The sequence below is a fragment of the Pteronotus mesoamericanus genome, unplaced genomic scaffold (assembly GCF_021234165.1).
Source record: "Pteronotus mesoamericanus isolate MK-2021 breed Mesoamerican mustached bat unplaced genomic scaffold, CSHL_Meso_final contig_596, whole genome shotgun sequence".
Taxonomy (NCBI): domain Eukaryota; kingdom Metazoa; phylum Chordata; class Mammalia; order Chiroptera; family Mormoopidae; genus Pteronotus; species Pteronotus mesoamericanus.
The window spans coordinates 6,147-20,879 of NW_026555211.1; the positions used below are offsets into that span (position 1 = coordinate 6,147).

Genomic DNA, 14,733 nt, shown 5'->3' on the forward strand with positions numbered 1-14,733 from the left:
AAGTTCTGTGAGTGGGGATGGAAATCCACATTTGTAAGACATCCTCCAGTGATAACTGTACAAAATAAATATGGCAAACAACCACTTTGAAATACTACCTCATAATTTCAACTCTAAATTGGTTTAAAACAAAATCTAGTTCCATCAGGCAGAGGAGTGAGTATATCACAATACTTAATACCTCCATTAATTTTCTGCAATTTTGCCTTCTTTGAATAGACTACTGCCTACTGGGAATCTGTCTTAATAATTTGGCATTCAAAATGACTAAATGATAAGCTAGGAGAAAAATCAGTGTATGAATATTAAATGTTTTGTGAAATTCATTTTGAAGGCATCAGGTATAGAACTTTTCTTTGTTGGGAGTTTTTTGATTACTGATCTGATTTCCTTAGCAGTGATCAGTTTGTTCACAGTGTATGTTTCTTCTCGATTCAGTCTTGGAATATTGTATGTTTCTCAGAATTTACCCACTTATTCCGGGTTTCCCATTTGTTGGCATGTAATTGTAGCATTTTCCTATGATCCTTGGTACTTCTGTGGTATCAATGGTCACTTGTCCACTTCATTTCAATTTTATATATTTCCCAACCTGTCTTTTTTTTTCATGTCTGGCTAAATTTTTATCTATTTTATTGATCTTTTTAGAGAACCAGCTCTTGGTTTCATTCTTCTTTTCTAATTTTTTAGACTATATTATTCATACCTGGTCTGACCTTCATTATTATCTTCCTTCTACTCAATTTAGGCTTTGTTTGTTCTTCTTTTCCAAGGTTCTTGAAGTGCAAGGTTAGATTGTTTATTTGAGATTACTCTTGTTTCTCAAGGTAGGACTTTATTGCTGAGACCTCCCTTCTTACAACACTTTGGCTGTGTCCCATCCATTTTGGTTTGTCGTATTTTTATTTTCACTTGTCTCAAGGTATACTTTGATTTATTTCTTGATCTCATTGCCATGCATTATTGTTTGGTAGCATGTTATTGAGTCTCCACATGTAGTGTGTTTTTTACTTTTCTTCTTTTCATTGACCCTCGTTTTCATTCATTATGGCTGGAGAAGATGCTTAATATGATATCAGTCTTTTTAAAACGTATACCTTTTTAAAGGAAAATATACAGGGAACCAACAGTAAAGGGAAGGAAACCCAGACTCAGATGAGTGATTTGGAGCAGAAGGAAGAGATAAATATTCAACCAGAACAGAATGAAGAAACAGGAATTCAAAAAAGTGAGGAGAGGCTTAGGAACCTCTGGGACAACTTTAAATGTGCCAACATCCGAATGTTAGGGGTGTAGGGGAGAAGAGGAAGAGCAAGAAATTGAAAACTTATTTGAAAAAATAATGAAGGAAAACTACCTCCATCTGGCAAAGGAAATAGACATCCAGGAAGTCCAGGAAGCTCAGAGAGTCCTGAAGAATTTGGACCCAAGCAGGAACATACCACGGCACATAATATTTACATTACCCAAGATTAAAAATAGGAAGAGAATCTTAAAAGCAGCCAGAGAAAAGGAGACAATTACCTATGAAGGAGTTCCATAAGACTATGAGCTGATTTCTCAAAAGAAACTTTGCAGGCGAGAAGAGGCTGGAAAGAAGTATTCAAAGTCAAGGAAGGCAAGGACCTACATCCAAGATTACTGTATTCAGCAAAGCTGCCATTTAGAATGGAAGGGCAGATAAAGTGCTTCCCAGATAAGGTCAAGGTAAAGGAGTTCATCATCACCAAGCCCTTATTCTATGAGATGTTAAAGGGACTTATCTAAGAAGTAGAAGACCAAAAACTATGAAGACTGAAATGATAACAAACTCACAACTATCAACAACTGAACCTAAAAATAAACCCATAAAAACAAACTAAGCAAACAACTGGAAAAGGAACAGAATCACAGAAATGGAGACCAGAGGGGAGGGGGCGGGGGGAAAGGGAAAAAACGTACAGGGAATAAGAAGCATAAATAGTAGGTACAAAATCGATGGGGGGTGCGTGGGTTAAGAATAATATAGAAAAAGGAGAAGTCAAAGAACTTATATGCATGACCCGTGGATGTGAACTAAGGGGGGCGGGGGGATTGCTCATAGGATGGAGGGTGCAGGGCAGAGGCAAATAAAGGGGAGGAAAAAAGAAAAAGGGAAAAAAGAAAACTTGGACAAGGTCCCAAACCAAAAATATAAATGAATTAAACAATAAAAATAAATAAATATACAGAGATTTTTTTCATGGCCTAAGATGAGGTCTCTCATGGAAAATGTTTTTTGTGCACATAGGAAGAATGTCTATTGCACTACTTTGGGATAAAATATCCTAAAAATATTAGTTAAGACCACCTAGTCTAATGCGCCATTTAAGGGCACTGATTTCTTGTTGATTTTCTGTCTGGATGATCTAATTCTTGATGTCAGAGGAGCATTAAAGCCTCCTACTATCACCGACTTACTGTCAATCTCTCCCTTTATGTCCATCAGTGTTGTTTAATGTACTTCGGTGCTCCTACACTGGGTGTGTAGATCTTTACCAGAGTTATATAGTCTTTTGGGGTTGATCTCTTTATCATTATAAAATGCCCTTGTCCCTTGTTACTACATTTAGGATCTATTTTGTCTCATAGTAGAATTGCTTCCCTAGCTTTTTTTTTTTTCATTTACATTTGCACGAAATAACATTTTCCATACCTTTACATTCAGTCCATGTGTCTCTCAATCTGAAGTAGGTCTCTTGCAGGCAGCACATGTATGAGCCTTGTATTTTTATCCATTCAGCCACCCTATCTCTTTTGATTGGAGCATTTAGTCCATTTAAAATAATTATTGATGAGTATGTAGTTATTGTCAATTTATTCATTTTCTGATTGTTTCTGTACTTTTTCTATGATCTTTCCTTATTCTCTTGCAAGCTTCTCTTGTAAGTAAGTGACTCTACATAGTGTTATGTTTAGATTACTTTTTTTTCATGTATATCTCTTAGATTTCTGGTCTTGGGTTATCATGTGACTCATGTATATGTATATATCAGTCAATTTTAAGTTGATAGTTACTTAAGTTTGAACATATTCTAAACTCACTATAATTTTTCCTCACCTCCACTTTTAAGTTTTTGTCATTATTTTTTTCTGTTTTTCTGTATGTATCTTTTAATACATTGTTGTAATTACACATGGTCTTCCTATTTTTGTCTTTAAATCTTTGTACTGGCTTTAGAGTTGGTTGATCTACTACGTTTACTAAGTGTTTGTCCTTGATGGTGAGTATTTTTTCTTTCTCATATTTTCTTACTCATATTTTTTATCTTTTCTCCCCAAAGAAGTCCCTTCATATTTCTTGTAATACTGTTTTGGTGGTGATAAATTCCTTTCGCTTTTTATGTATGGGAAACTCTTTATTTCGCCTTCCATTTTACTGATATCATTGCTGGCAGAACAGTCTTGGTTGTAGATCCTTGTTTTTCATCACTTTGAATATTTTGTGACAACCGCTTTTTGCCTGAAATGTTTCCGTTGAGAAATCAGCTGACAGCCTTATGGGAGCTCCCTCGTAGGTTGCGAGCTGTCTTTATCTTGCTGCTTATAAGATTCTCTATTTGTCTATAACTTTTTGGCATTTTAATTCTAATGTGTCTTGGTTCTGGGTCCTCTTCAGAGTGACTCCTATGCAGGTCAACGTCAGGCCCTGCTTGCAAACTGCCCTGGGCTACCTGTTTGAAGCTACAGAGTGATCCACAGTTTGAGGCGGACTGTACTAAGCCTGGGTGCATGGGGTGCATGTGGGAGTTTCCAAGCTGTGTACCACAGCTTGCTTTCACCAGCACTGGACCCAGGGATAAGTGAGCAAAAGGCCCAAGGCACCCTGACAATCCCTTTAAACTGCCAGTTGCCTATCGGGCTCAGTCACTGAAAGAGCCTCTTGCCATACACGAGTCGAGTGAGGTAGAATCTTAGTAAGTCACAAGGTAGGTGTGAGTGGTGCTCACCAGGTTGATACAGATTCACCTAGGTGCCCAAGCTGAGTGTGAGGCTAGCACACACCGAGGCCTGCTGCAACCTGCTTGCAGAACTTCGTTCTGGGGCAGGGTCTCAGAAGGTCATCAGAGTGAGGCCAGTAGGGTTCATCAGGCAAAAGCAGACCAAAATTTGACCCCGTGGATGGAGGGCTCCGTCCAGGAATAGTGGAGCTAGGTGAGTATGCGAGGGGAAAAAGAATATCACCCTTCTGCCAGAGCCACACACCTCAGTCTCTCCCCGTTTGTCTCCACTACCCTGAGTCTGCCCAGACCTCTTTGAGAGCCTTCCCTGAAAGTCTGCACCACAGGCCCAGGCTGGCCACAGCCAGCTAGTTTCTCCTCGGGGTGTGAGCTCAGCAGGTGGGGCCACCTAGAGTGGAAGTGTGGAGCTAGTAGGTCTCCCCTGGGAGAGGCGATGCCACTTGGGCACACAGGAGGGAACATGGCCCCCGCCCCAGAGCCATACACTCAGTCTTTCACCACCTGAGTCCCCCACCTTGAATATGCTCAGAACTCCAGAGCCTCCCTGAAAGTCTGCACTGCAGGCCCAGGCTGGCCAGATTGAGACACCTTTCTCCCAGGGGAACCGATGAAGTCGGCTATCCCTCCAGATTCTTAACATGGGTGCGACCAGCCCTTTTTGAGCCTCTGCCTTTCCTACCAGTCTCAATATGTCTTCTTATGTATATCCAGAGTTATAAGTCCTCTGCTCAGCTAGTCTTCAGTTGGTTACTCAGCTTGACTATTCTGTAATTTAGTCATAATTTGGTTTGGCCCTGGGAGGAGGGGAATGTATCTTCCTTCTACTCTGCAGCTCTTTTGGATCCCTCATTCTTTTTTCTTTGTTTCTCTCTCTGTGGGTTATTTCAAAATGCTTGCCCTGCAGCTCACTTATCCTATATTCTATTTGCTCTAAGCTGATACAAATGTCCTCTATAGCATTATCCATTTATTTATTGAAGTTTTCGATTCCAGAATGATTTCTATTTCTTTGGTAAATATCTCACTTTGTTCGCATAGTTTTCCCTGATTTTGTTAAATTGTCTTCAGACTTTAGTTGTCGCTTGTTAAGTTTATTTTTAAAAGCTACTTTGAATTCTTCGTCAGCCATGTTGCAAAATGCCATGTCTTTAAGCTAGGTTATTAAAAAAGTATTAGTTTTGGTGATGTTGTGTTTCCTTATTTATCGTGTCCTTGTAGTTTTCAGCTCCTGCTTCCACATTTACATTTCACACACCTCCTAACATCTTCACTAGTGCCTTCCGATGGACTATTCTGTTTACTGGTGCTGTTATATCTGGGGTTGCTCCACCTTTCTATGCGCACACTGCTCCACTCTTCTTGCGCTCTCTGTGGCCAAAATTTTTAGGCTTTTATGTCATATCTAGTTCCTACAACTCACCAGGAAGGCTACTGGAAACCTCTCTTTTGTTTTTCAGAAAGTGGTGCTGTAACCCAGGTGTGTGGTGTCTCCCTTGCACACAGATCCTATGTGTTTTCTTGAGTCCACTATATTTTCCCGATTAGTTCTCACGGCTGAACACAAAGGGGTGGGCACATTGTGGGGGAGTTGTGGGCTTAGCACCCAGGGCATTGGGTGTGCCTGCAGACCCGGTGCAGAGAGGCTGAGGTGATGTTCTCCACGAGGAACATGGGAGGTCGTCCTGCTGAAGTCCTGAGCACAGACAGCAGGAACCTTCTCCTTTTAATGCCCTTTGATACTCTTCTCTGAATTTTTCCATCTCTTCCCTTTCCCTGGTCATGGATGTCCGGCCACATTAGCCTGGGTGCTGCTGGAAAGCAGTGTGTTTCTTTGGCCCTGCCCCAAACAGGTGGGGTAACCAGGCACTCACTAACCAATTTCCTTTTTCCCCACTGGAGGAACTGCCACCATCAGATACTTCAGCCCATGTAAGATCAGGAAGCCTGGACTTCCAAAGCAACTTCTCTCTCATCTTTGGGCATCCGCCCAAGTCAGCAAGCTAAAGATTTTTTGCAACCATGGCAAGATAGATGGGTCTGATTCACTGGCTCTCCTGGTTCTACACCCCATGCAGAGGTCTTCTGCCTGTTACCAGAAACAAACTGCACCTGACTCCTTTCACATCGTTTAGCATGTCGTCCTGGGTCACACAGTTTCCACAGAGGCATGTTTGTTTGTGGATAGGTGTTTAGTTATTTGTCATAAAATGGAGACAAATAAGCAGAAACATTGTATGCCACCATAATGCTGGCATCAAGACTACACTTTAAAGGACAGGAGAGTAATAAATATTATAAGATGGCATAAGAAGGGACAGAGAGAAGAAGGAATCCATTCAACACATGTTGGATAGAAACTAGCTGAATAATAATAACTGGCGTTTTCGCTCTTGTTTTTAAAGTAAATATCAAGCTCTCAAGAACTTGCCTGTTTTCTCACTGCAACCATCTGCTTGATAAGCCCCATGAAACTGATTTTGTAAAGTTGGAAGTGCCTACAATCAGGCTATTAAGTTGCAACTCACTCAGGCAACTAAATAAGCAATCCTTGGGGAGAGTACCCACAAAGATGATTTGTGTGCAAACACACGTATGTCAAAAACTTTAAACATTAATATATCTGTTGGAGAAATGAAGTGAAAATATGACAAAGCCTTAAAGGCTTTTATACCTCCAGTACTCTTATCATTTTTGCCATGTGGCTGACACTTCCTAAGTTCATGACACAGGATAACTGAGTGCCTCTTCTTTCCACAGAAATGGACAGTGCAATGCCTGCCCTTGATGAGCCGCCTCTCAGAGGTAAAAGGATGCAAGATCTCCAAGGGATGCTGGAGGAAGCGGGACTGTCAGCTGAGTATTGGCTGCCCAAGATGCAGGAACACCTGGGAGTGACCTGTGCTCAGGCCTTACAACACCTAGAAGAAAAAGACCTCCAGAAGCTGAAAGCCCAGGCGCAACATCCCTGGGAGAAAAGGGCCCTGGAGAAGCTGTTGAAGCTGTCGCACGCAAGTAGCCTTTCAGAGTTACAGGAGGCCCAGGTGGCAATGACCAAGAAGAACCTGAAGAAGGCAGAACAGGCACTGCAGGAGCTGAGAGACTTGCTGTCAGAGGGGAGGCAACGACAGGAGGAGGCCGTGAAGACAAAAGAGGCAGAGCTGAGGCAGGCAATGGAGATCCCCACAGAGTATTGGCCACACCCTGAGAAACCCCTAAGAGAAGTCATGGAAAACATCCAGGCGCACATCACCCACACGGAGGGGACACTGTCTACCAGGCAAAACCTCCCAGACAGAGATCTGGTGAGATGGGCATCGGGAGGGCTGGCTCTGCAGGGAATTTTCAAGACCAGCCACCAAAGGGGGCTCGTAGAGAAGAGAGAGGAACTACTCAGTGTCCCAAAGGAGTTCTCACTCCATGGCCCTGAGCAGGGCACACGGATGGAAACAAGGGAATTTACGTCTTCTCGGGCAGAATCCATGTTCACCCAGACAGTAGAGAAACTGGGCTTTAGTGTTATTGCCTCGGCCAAGGGCGGAGGATGGGGGTTTAGCTTGGAAGCTGGTATGGACCAGAGCAAACATTCAGAATCCAAAGACATGGAGCAGTCACGTTCTGAGCATTCTTATTTCTGCTCTACCAAGTTCAGCTATGTGCCACTCGCCTCCTGCCGCTTTCCCGTTGATCAGCTCCACTTCTCCAACGCTGCCCTGCAGGAACTGAAATGGATTGAAGACCTTCTCAGCCAGCCTGAAGGACCAGACCGGCTCCCCATGCTGAGACGCAGGGCTGAAGCTTTCCTCCACAGGTTTGGCTCCCATGCTAACCAGGGCCCTCTGCACCTGGGGGGAATCTACTGGTGGAAAGCCGTCTCACAGGGTTTCCAAAGTGAGCAGCTGGCAGAAGTAAAGCAGCAGTCGGCAGAGGCCCTGAATGGTTACATAAGGGGCAGCTACAGTGGCTTTGGGGTGAAAGTTGCTGGAGGTGTGGAGGCGTCAACCTCTCATGCAAAAAGCTCCACTCAGAGCACAACCTCCCAAAATCTTCACACCGAAGTCCAATTATCTGTCGACCAGACAGGTGGCCCACCTGAAGCAAATGGCTTTTTCCAGTGGAAAGCTGGCCTCGTTGCCAGTAATCAAACCTGGTGCGTCATCGACCGGGGACTTCAGCTGGTGCCCATTTGGGACATCATCCTCTCCAGCCACAGGGGTGATATTAAGGATCCTCTTCGGGTAGCTAACCTTCTGAAAGACAGCTACGCTGCTCTGACTGGCCTCCCTGCCCAGATCCAGGGTGGGGAAGAATTACTGAGTGTTAGGAAGGAAGCTACGGTTTTCCTAGAGGAAGTGAAGTCCTGGCAGGTATCAGATCCTGAAGGGCAGCTTCATAAACTGATAGATTTCATGCAAATGTTGAGCCAGAAAACAAAAAGTTATGACACTTGGGTTAACATATGCCTCACAGATCATGGTCTGCAGAATTTTCTGGTAAACACTGTTGACTATTGCAGAATGTCTTCCATTTATAAAAGTAAATTGGTTAAATCTCAGTTGCGCAGCCTTTTGGATCCTCACATCTACAGAGCGGATAACTTTCCTCAGGCTCATTCCATCATGCAGTGGGTCTTCCAGTCAGGGTCAGAGCAAGAGCACATCAACATCTCCCAATTTTCTGAATTCATCAAAATCTTGCAAGAAGCCAAGAATGACCTCATGGAAGCGAATGCTAAATCTGAGCCTGCAGAAATTCTGGAGGGAGCGCAAAGGAAGGCCACTTGTGAGGTCAGCTTGTCTCTTGGCTCTTTCCTGAATCACCTCCAAGAAACAGGGCAGACAGACACACAGCTCTTGCTACGTTTTATTGCAGCTGGTGCGGGATACCATGTGGTAAACAACACTTTTCACTGTCTCCTGGGGTGTGATGCGTTAGACTTCCTACTGAATGAAATGCAAACTGCCCAAGAGAAATACGAGGAGCTCAAAACTATTTGCACCTACCGGGCTCAGGCATTCCTGGTGCTCACAGGTCTCACAGCTACTGCTGGAGTGACAGCTCTTTCGCCAGAGGAGAAAGCAGAACGATTTGCATTACTAGAAAAACACATGGGCCAACCTTTGTCCGAAGAAGTTGCGCATGTCCTCTCCAAACGGGGAGCCAGTCATGATTGGGAAAACCTAGAGAAAGACTTGAGATCGCTCACTGATGGCAATTATGACGCCACCACTTCTTTGTTGCGAATGGATGAGGTAAGAGAGAACTTGGAGAATGTTTTCCATGGAAAGAAACGATCCCATGAACCACATGATAGAGAAAATAGCCGACGAGAAGTCATCGAAGACAGGGCTTTCCTGGAATTACTCCAGCGTCTAGGCCTAGAACAATACTATCGAAAAAGGTTGAGCAGAGATAACTTCCATTTGATCCACAAGACTTCTGTGTACAACACCAAACCCAGCTCTGAAAGGGAGCTTCCCTTCTATTTCCTGCAGAAGTTACTGGTGCTGGATTATGAGCTGAGATACATAGTCTTCAGGGAGGATGGAAACACACAAAATCAAGTTTCTCCAAGTGCATCGAATCAAGAAAATGAGGCCCTTGATCCGTATGAAGACTTGTTTGAAGACGGTGATACTCCCACTAATCCTGTGGCCACTAATCCTCGACCCCATATTCACCCCATGGATATTCAGATGGCAGTTCTTCACTGTGCAGACGATTTTGCCAGACAATATATTTTGTCCAAACTTTCCATCTGCCAGTTTGCCCTCCCCCTTCTCATACCTAATCCCTGCAATTCTCAAATTGAATTCTCTCTCTGGTCTCTCAGTCAGATTAGAAAAAGCTGGCAGGAAGCAAGGACATCACCAAAAGGGGAGAAGATCAATTATAAGAATAAGCAGATGTGTTCTGTCCCTACCCCCATTGTGTCTTTCATTAGAGTCGGAAATAACTTCTCTTCTTCTAAATCTCAGATCATGAACTGTCTTCTCAGTAAACGTAGGCATGATGTCTTTTTTCACCGGCATTGCAGAGGGAGCACCAAAGACTGTCTCCTGATGAAGGGCGTGGTGGAAGTCTGCTGGTTCTGTCCTGGAGGGGATGATGAGGACAGATTTGGAAACTGCTTGACCTTTGCCAATCTTCATGGAGATGCAAAGGAACACGAGAAGCAACTCGCCTTCCTGCAGGAGGTCTCTTCTCTCATTGTGGTCCTCATGTCAACTTCTGATGACAATAAAGAAAACCGAAAAATTGTGCGTGACCTGAGTCAGTCACCAAGACCTTTGATTTATTTACTTGACAACAAAGAAAAAGCCGTGGTCAATAATTCTAACCAAAAAGTGCGAATTGGGATCAGGAACCGAAATGAGGCAGAATTAACAGAGGAGCTCATTACTACAATCAGACGTTTGGTAGCGCTCTCAGACACTGCTCTCAGCTTAGACGACTGTGCCGCATATGCTCGCAAGCAAGGATTCCTGATTGATGAAGACCAGAGAGAATGCAAGGAAGCCAAAGAAAAGGCACAGTGGCTAATGGTTCTACTGAAAGAAATGAAGATATCTCAGGTGAAGGAAAACTTTCTACCCCTTCAAGGACAATTGTGGCATCTTTGGTGTAAAAAGGACAAAGAACTCTATCACCTGACAGAAAAGGGGAATCGGAGCATTGAACAGCACAAGAGTGAGGTTGAGAAAGAAAAACAAAGAATACGGCAAGAACAGTTCACCAGAGCCTTTCCTCTCAATGACTTAATGCAAGCTGTCCTTCAAATTCTCCAAAATCATTCAGAAACTCAAACCGTACTCTACTTTTTGCAATGGCTCAGTGTGTTTATGGACAACCTGACCGCAGGACACTTGGAAAAACTGAATGAAAAGAAAAATGCTCTGTGGTCACAGATACAAACAGAAAAGCAAAAGGCACCAAAGAGCAGCAACCTACTACGCTGGCAAGGAGAGATAGAAGTTATCTCCGGCGAGATTAGTGACTGTACCCTGGGGGTTGAGCAACTTCTCAGAGAAGCTGGCCAAATTTATGAAGCTCTAGAAGAAGCTTCTGCCACCAAAAATGAACTTTTTCTCTCTCTTCCCCAGATTGCTGCAGATCTGCTGATATCTGGTGTCCCCATTGAGCTGATGGATGGGGACGCTTCCTATGTGCCTCTCAAGTGGGTGGCAGCTCTTTTTGACAAGGTCTCTGAGAAACTTGGGAACAAAAAGATCTTCGTTCTCTCCATCCTTGGCCTCCAGAGCTCGGGGAAGTCCACCCTGCTGAACGCACTTTTTGGGCTGCAGTTCACTGTCAGTGCTGGCAGGTGCACCCGGGGCGCCTACATGCAGCTCCTGAAAGTAGAAGAGACTTTCGTAGAGGAACTGGGCTTTGACTTTGTGCTTGTTGTGGACACCGAAGGACTCCGGGCCCCAGAACTCAGCAACAAATCCAAGAATCGTGACAATGAGATGGCAACCTTTGTCATTGGACTTGGAAATTTGACTCTGATCAACATTTTTGGGGAAAACCCATCAGAAATGCAAGATATTCTACAAATAGTTGTGCAAGCTTTTATGAGGATGAAACAAGTGAAAATCTCACCGAGCTGCTTCTTTGTCCATCAGAACGTGGGGGAAGTCACAGCTAAAGACCAAACTATGGAAGGACGCAGGCGCTTAGAGCAGAGACTGGATGAGATGGCAGCAACGGCGGCAGAGCAAGAGCAGTGCTCAGGTGTAACTCGCTTCAGCGACGTCATTAAATTTGATATCAATACTCACGTCGACTACTTTGCTCACCTCTGGGATGGCAACCCCCCAATGGCTCCTCCCAATCCTCGCTACAGCCACAACATCCAGGAACTGAAAAGGAGAATTCTTAAGACTGCCAAGGAGGACTCTAGGGGAAGCATCATGAAGATATCAGATGTAAAAGTCCGAGTTCAAGATTTGTGGAAAGCCCTGGTGAGTGAAAATTTTATTTTTAGTTTCAGGAACACCCGAGAGGTCATGGCCATGAGCAAATTAGAGACCATGTATAACTCCTGGACCTGGCATCTCAGGAGTCATGTGCTAGGCTTGCAGAACCAGCTGATCAACCAGATTAAGAATGGAAAAATCCAGACAGTCACAACAAGCACACTTGAGGCTGAAGTTTCAGAAAAATATGAAGCCATCAAGGAAGAGCTTGAAAAATATTTTAATGAAGACCCAGAGAGTGAAATCCTGATTCAGTGGAAAGCAAATTTTGAAAATAAGCTAATAAACCTTAAAGAGACACTTATTTTAGAGAGCAAAAATAAAGCTGAGGGACATATTAGTTACAAAAAGAATCAAGAAAAGCTAGATAATAAAAAGTCAGGTTATGAAGAGGAATTACTGGAAAGAAGCCGAGAACTGGCTTTAACTGTAAAGGGCAAAGAACTGAGTGAGGAAGCGCTGTATGAGAAATTCAATCAAGTTTGGCAAAAATGGGTCTACGATGTGTCATCAACAGTCCCTTCAGTCAAAGAGCCTAATATTCATGTGGATTCTGAAAACATCCTTTTGGAACATTTTAAAAAGGAGAAAAACATTGGGAACACACTGAAGAAAAATTATGGAAAAGTATTTCAAATCAATTATGATGAACATGTCAAATTGAACAAAAAATGGGGCATTTTCCCAATGAACTTAGGAGTCTCTGATAAAGAGTCCATAAATAGGACCACTGACCACATTGTTTCAAGATTTAATGAAACTATTAAGAACATTCAAAGGGAAGACTACAATCCAACTTATTTCCATGAAATCCTGAGAATAATAGAAGAGGGGGTGAAATCTGCACCCACTGAGGAAAGATACACATTTACAAATAAATATAAAATTGACTTATCTTTGTGTTTATTCCAAAGAGCATCAAAAAAGTTTGAACAAATGCACAAGGCATTCAAAAGAGCAAATGATCCTGTACACTATCTGCAAAGCAAGAAAGATGATTTCTTCATGAGTTTTAAGATCTCTTGTCAAGGAGCAACCTCTATCACAACATTTGTTAACTTCCTGTGGCACAAACTCACTCCTGCCGTCTCCACCGCCACTAGGGGAGGAATGGTCCTTAAAATTGCTGGGGACATGCGAGCTTCCTGCCCAGCATTCAGCGGAAACAGGGCTAACCTGGAGAAACACGTTCTTATCTCTCTGGCAGAAAAAGAAAGTTTTGAGGATTACTGGGAGTACATTCATGATCCAGAAGCATTTTTTAGGAATTTCATTCAAAATCATATTAAAAGGTATTGTTCAGACCAAAGAAAGGAGAAAATAAAGACTTTTTTAAACATGAGTATACAGGACATCAAGAACACCATCCTCTTTGCTATTCATGAGTCCACAGCAAGAGTTAAAGATAAGAGCAGCACCGCATCTGGGTGGTTGGATTCCTTCTGTGATCACGTGGGGAGTAACTTGATCTTTCCACGAAAAGACTTGATAAGCATTGAACATCAGGAGATAAAAGATACTGAATTTCTCAAAGAAGCCATGAGTGACGCTTTGGATCCTGCAATGAGCACTGTAGAAGAGGAGTATTCGACTCTGCCCATAGAAGAAATGGTTCCTGAAATCCAGAAAATGCTCTCTGAACACCTCTGTGGGTGCTGGAAACAGTGTCCCTTCTGTAAAGCCATTTGTACAAACACAATCCCTTCACATGATGGAGACCACAGTGTTCCTTTCCATCGTCCTAAGGCTGTCAATGGATGGCAATGGGTTAATACAGACCATTTTTCCATTGATTACTGTACTAGTTCAGTAGCAAGTGATTGTTCCTTTATTTTGAGTGACGGTCGCAAATTCCCATATAAGAACTATCGAAAGGCAGGAGGGGAATATGCCACGTGGAGCATCACCCCAGACACATCCACCCAGCCATACTGGAAATGGTTTGTCTGTCACTTCCGTTCAAACCTAGAAGAAAAATATGAGAAAACATTTAGAGGTAGGGGCGAAATCCCTGAGGCCTGGACCAAAATCACAAAGCAGGATGTGCTGGATGATTTGAAAAAGCAATAATTCTCAATGGCCACAAAAATGTACCGGAATCTAAACAAGAATCACCAAATCTGAACAATCCTAAAACACCTCCTCCTCACATGAGAACCTTTATGATTGACATTTAGAAATAAAACACTTAAAAATAAATCAATCAACATTTCAAGAATTCAAGATTTCTGTGAAAGGGCTTTGTTGATTTTTTCTGGTTGAAAAAAACAAATGACTGAAATACATGAACATTATTATAAAAATCGAATATTACTCATTTAAAATAACTACTTCATATTTTAAACTATTGTTGTTAAAGCCTTTTACTTTAAGATATATAATGCTATGTAAAATCTCAGAGAAATTTCTGTGTGTGTGTGTGCATGCTATTGTTTGATTGTAGTTTTCCATTATCATTTATTGCCCCTAAACACTCTCTCATAAGAAATTCATTTTCATTGAGGGAGGTAAAAATCAATACAGAGGGCTACAAGTTTTTATAGTTTAGCTGTGTGGATATCTGAAACCAATATACAGTTCTTGGCTGGAAACTACAAATTGCCTTTATTTTTCAAGGGTAATTTTCTCACCTCTGCAATAGTGACGAAATGTTGCTAACCCTTGAATGGAAAAATGTTCCTGGAACGATGATTCCCAAGCATAGTGAAAATTTAGACATATTTTGTTCTGGGAAAGCATAACACAGACTTGAACAAATTAAAGCCTGCATCAATTCA

The 14,733-nt window shown here is 42.7% G+C and overlaps 1 protein-coding gene across 1 annotated transcript; it reads left to right on the top strand.

Annotated features, from left to right (window-relative positions):
- The first annotated feature begins 6,739 nt into the window (after nt 1–6,739).
- Nucleotides 6,740–14,026, top strand: LOC129076547 (interferon-induced very large GTPase 1-like). The gene has a single exon (XM_054580707.1). It carries the CDS (start codon nt 6,740–6,742, stop codon nt 14,024–14,026), a length of 7,287 nt encoding a protein of 2,428 aa, XP_054436682.1.
- Nucleotides 14,027–14,733: the final 707 nt, after the last annotated feature.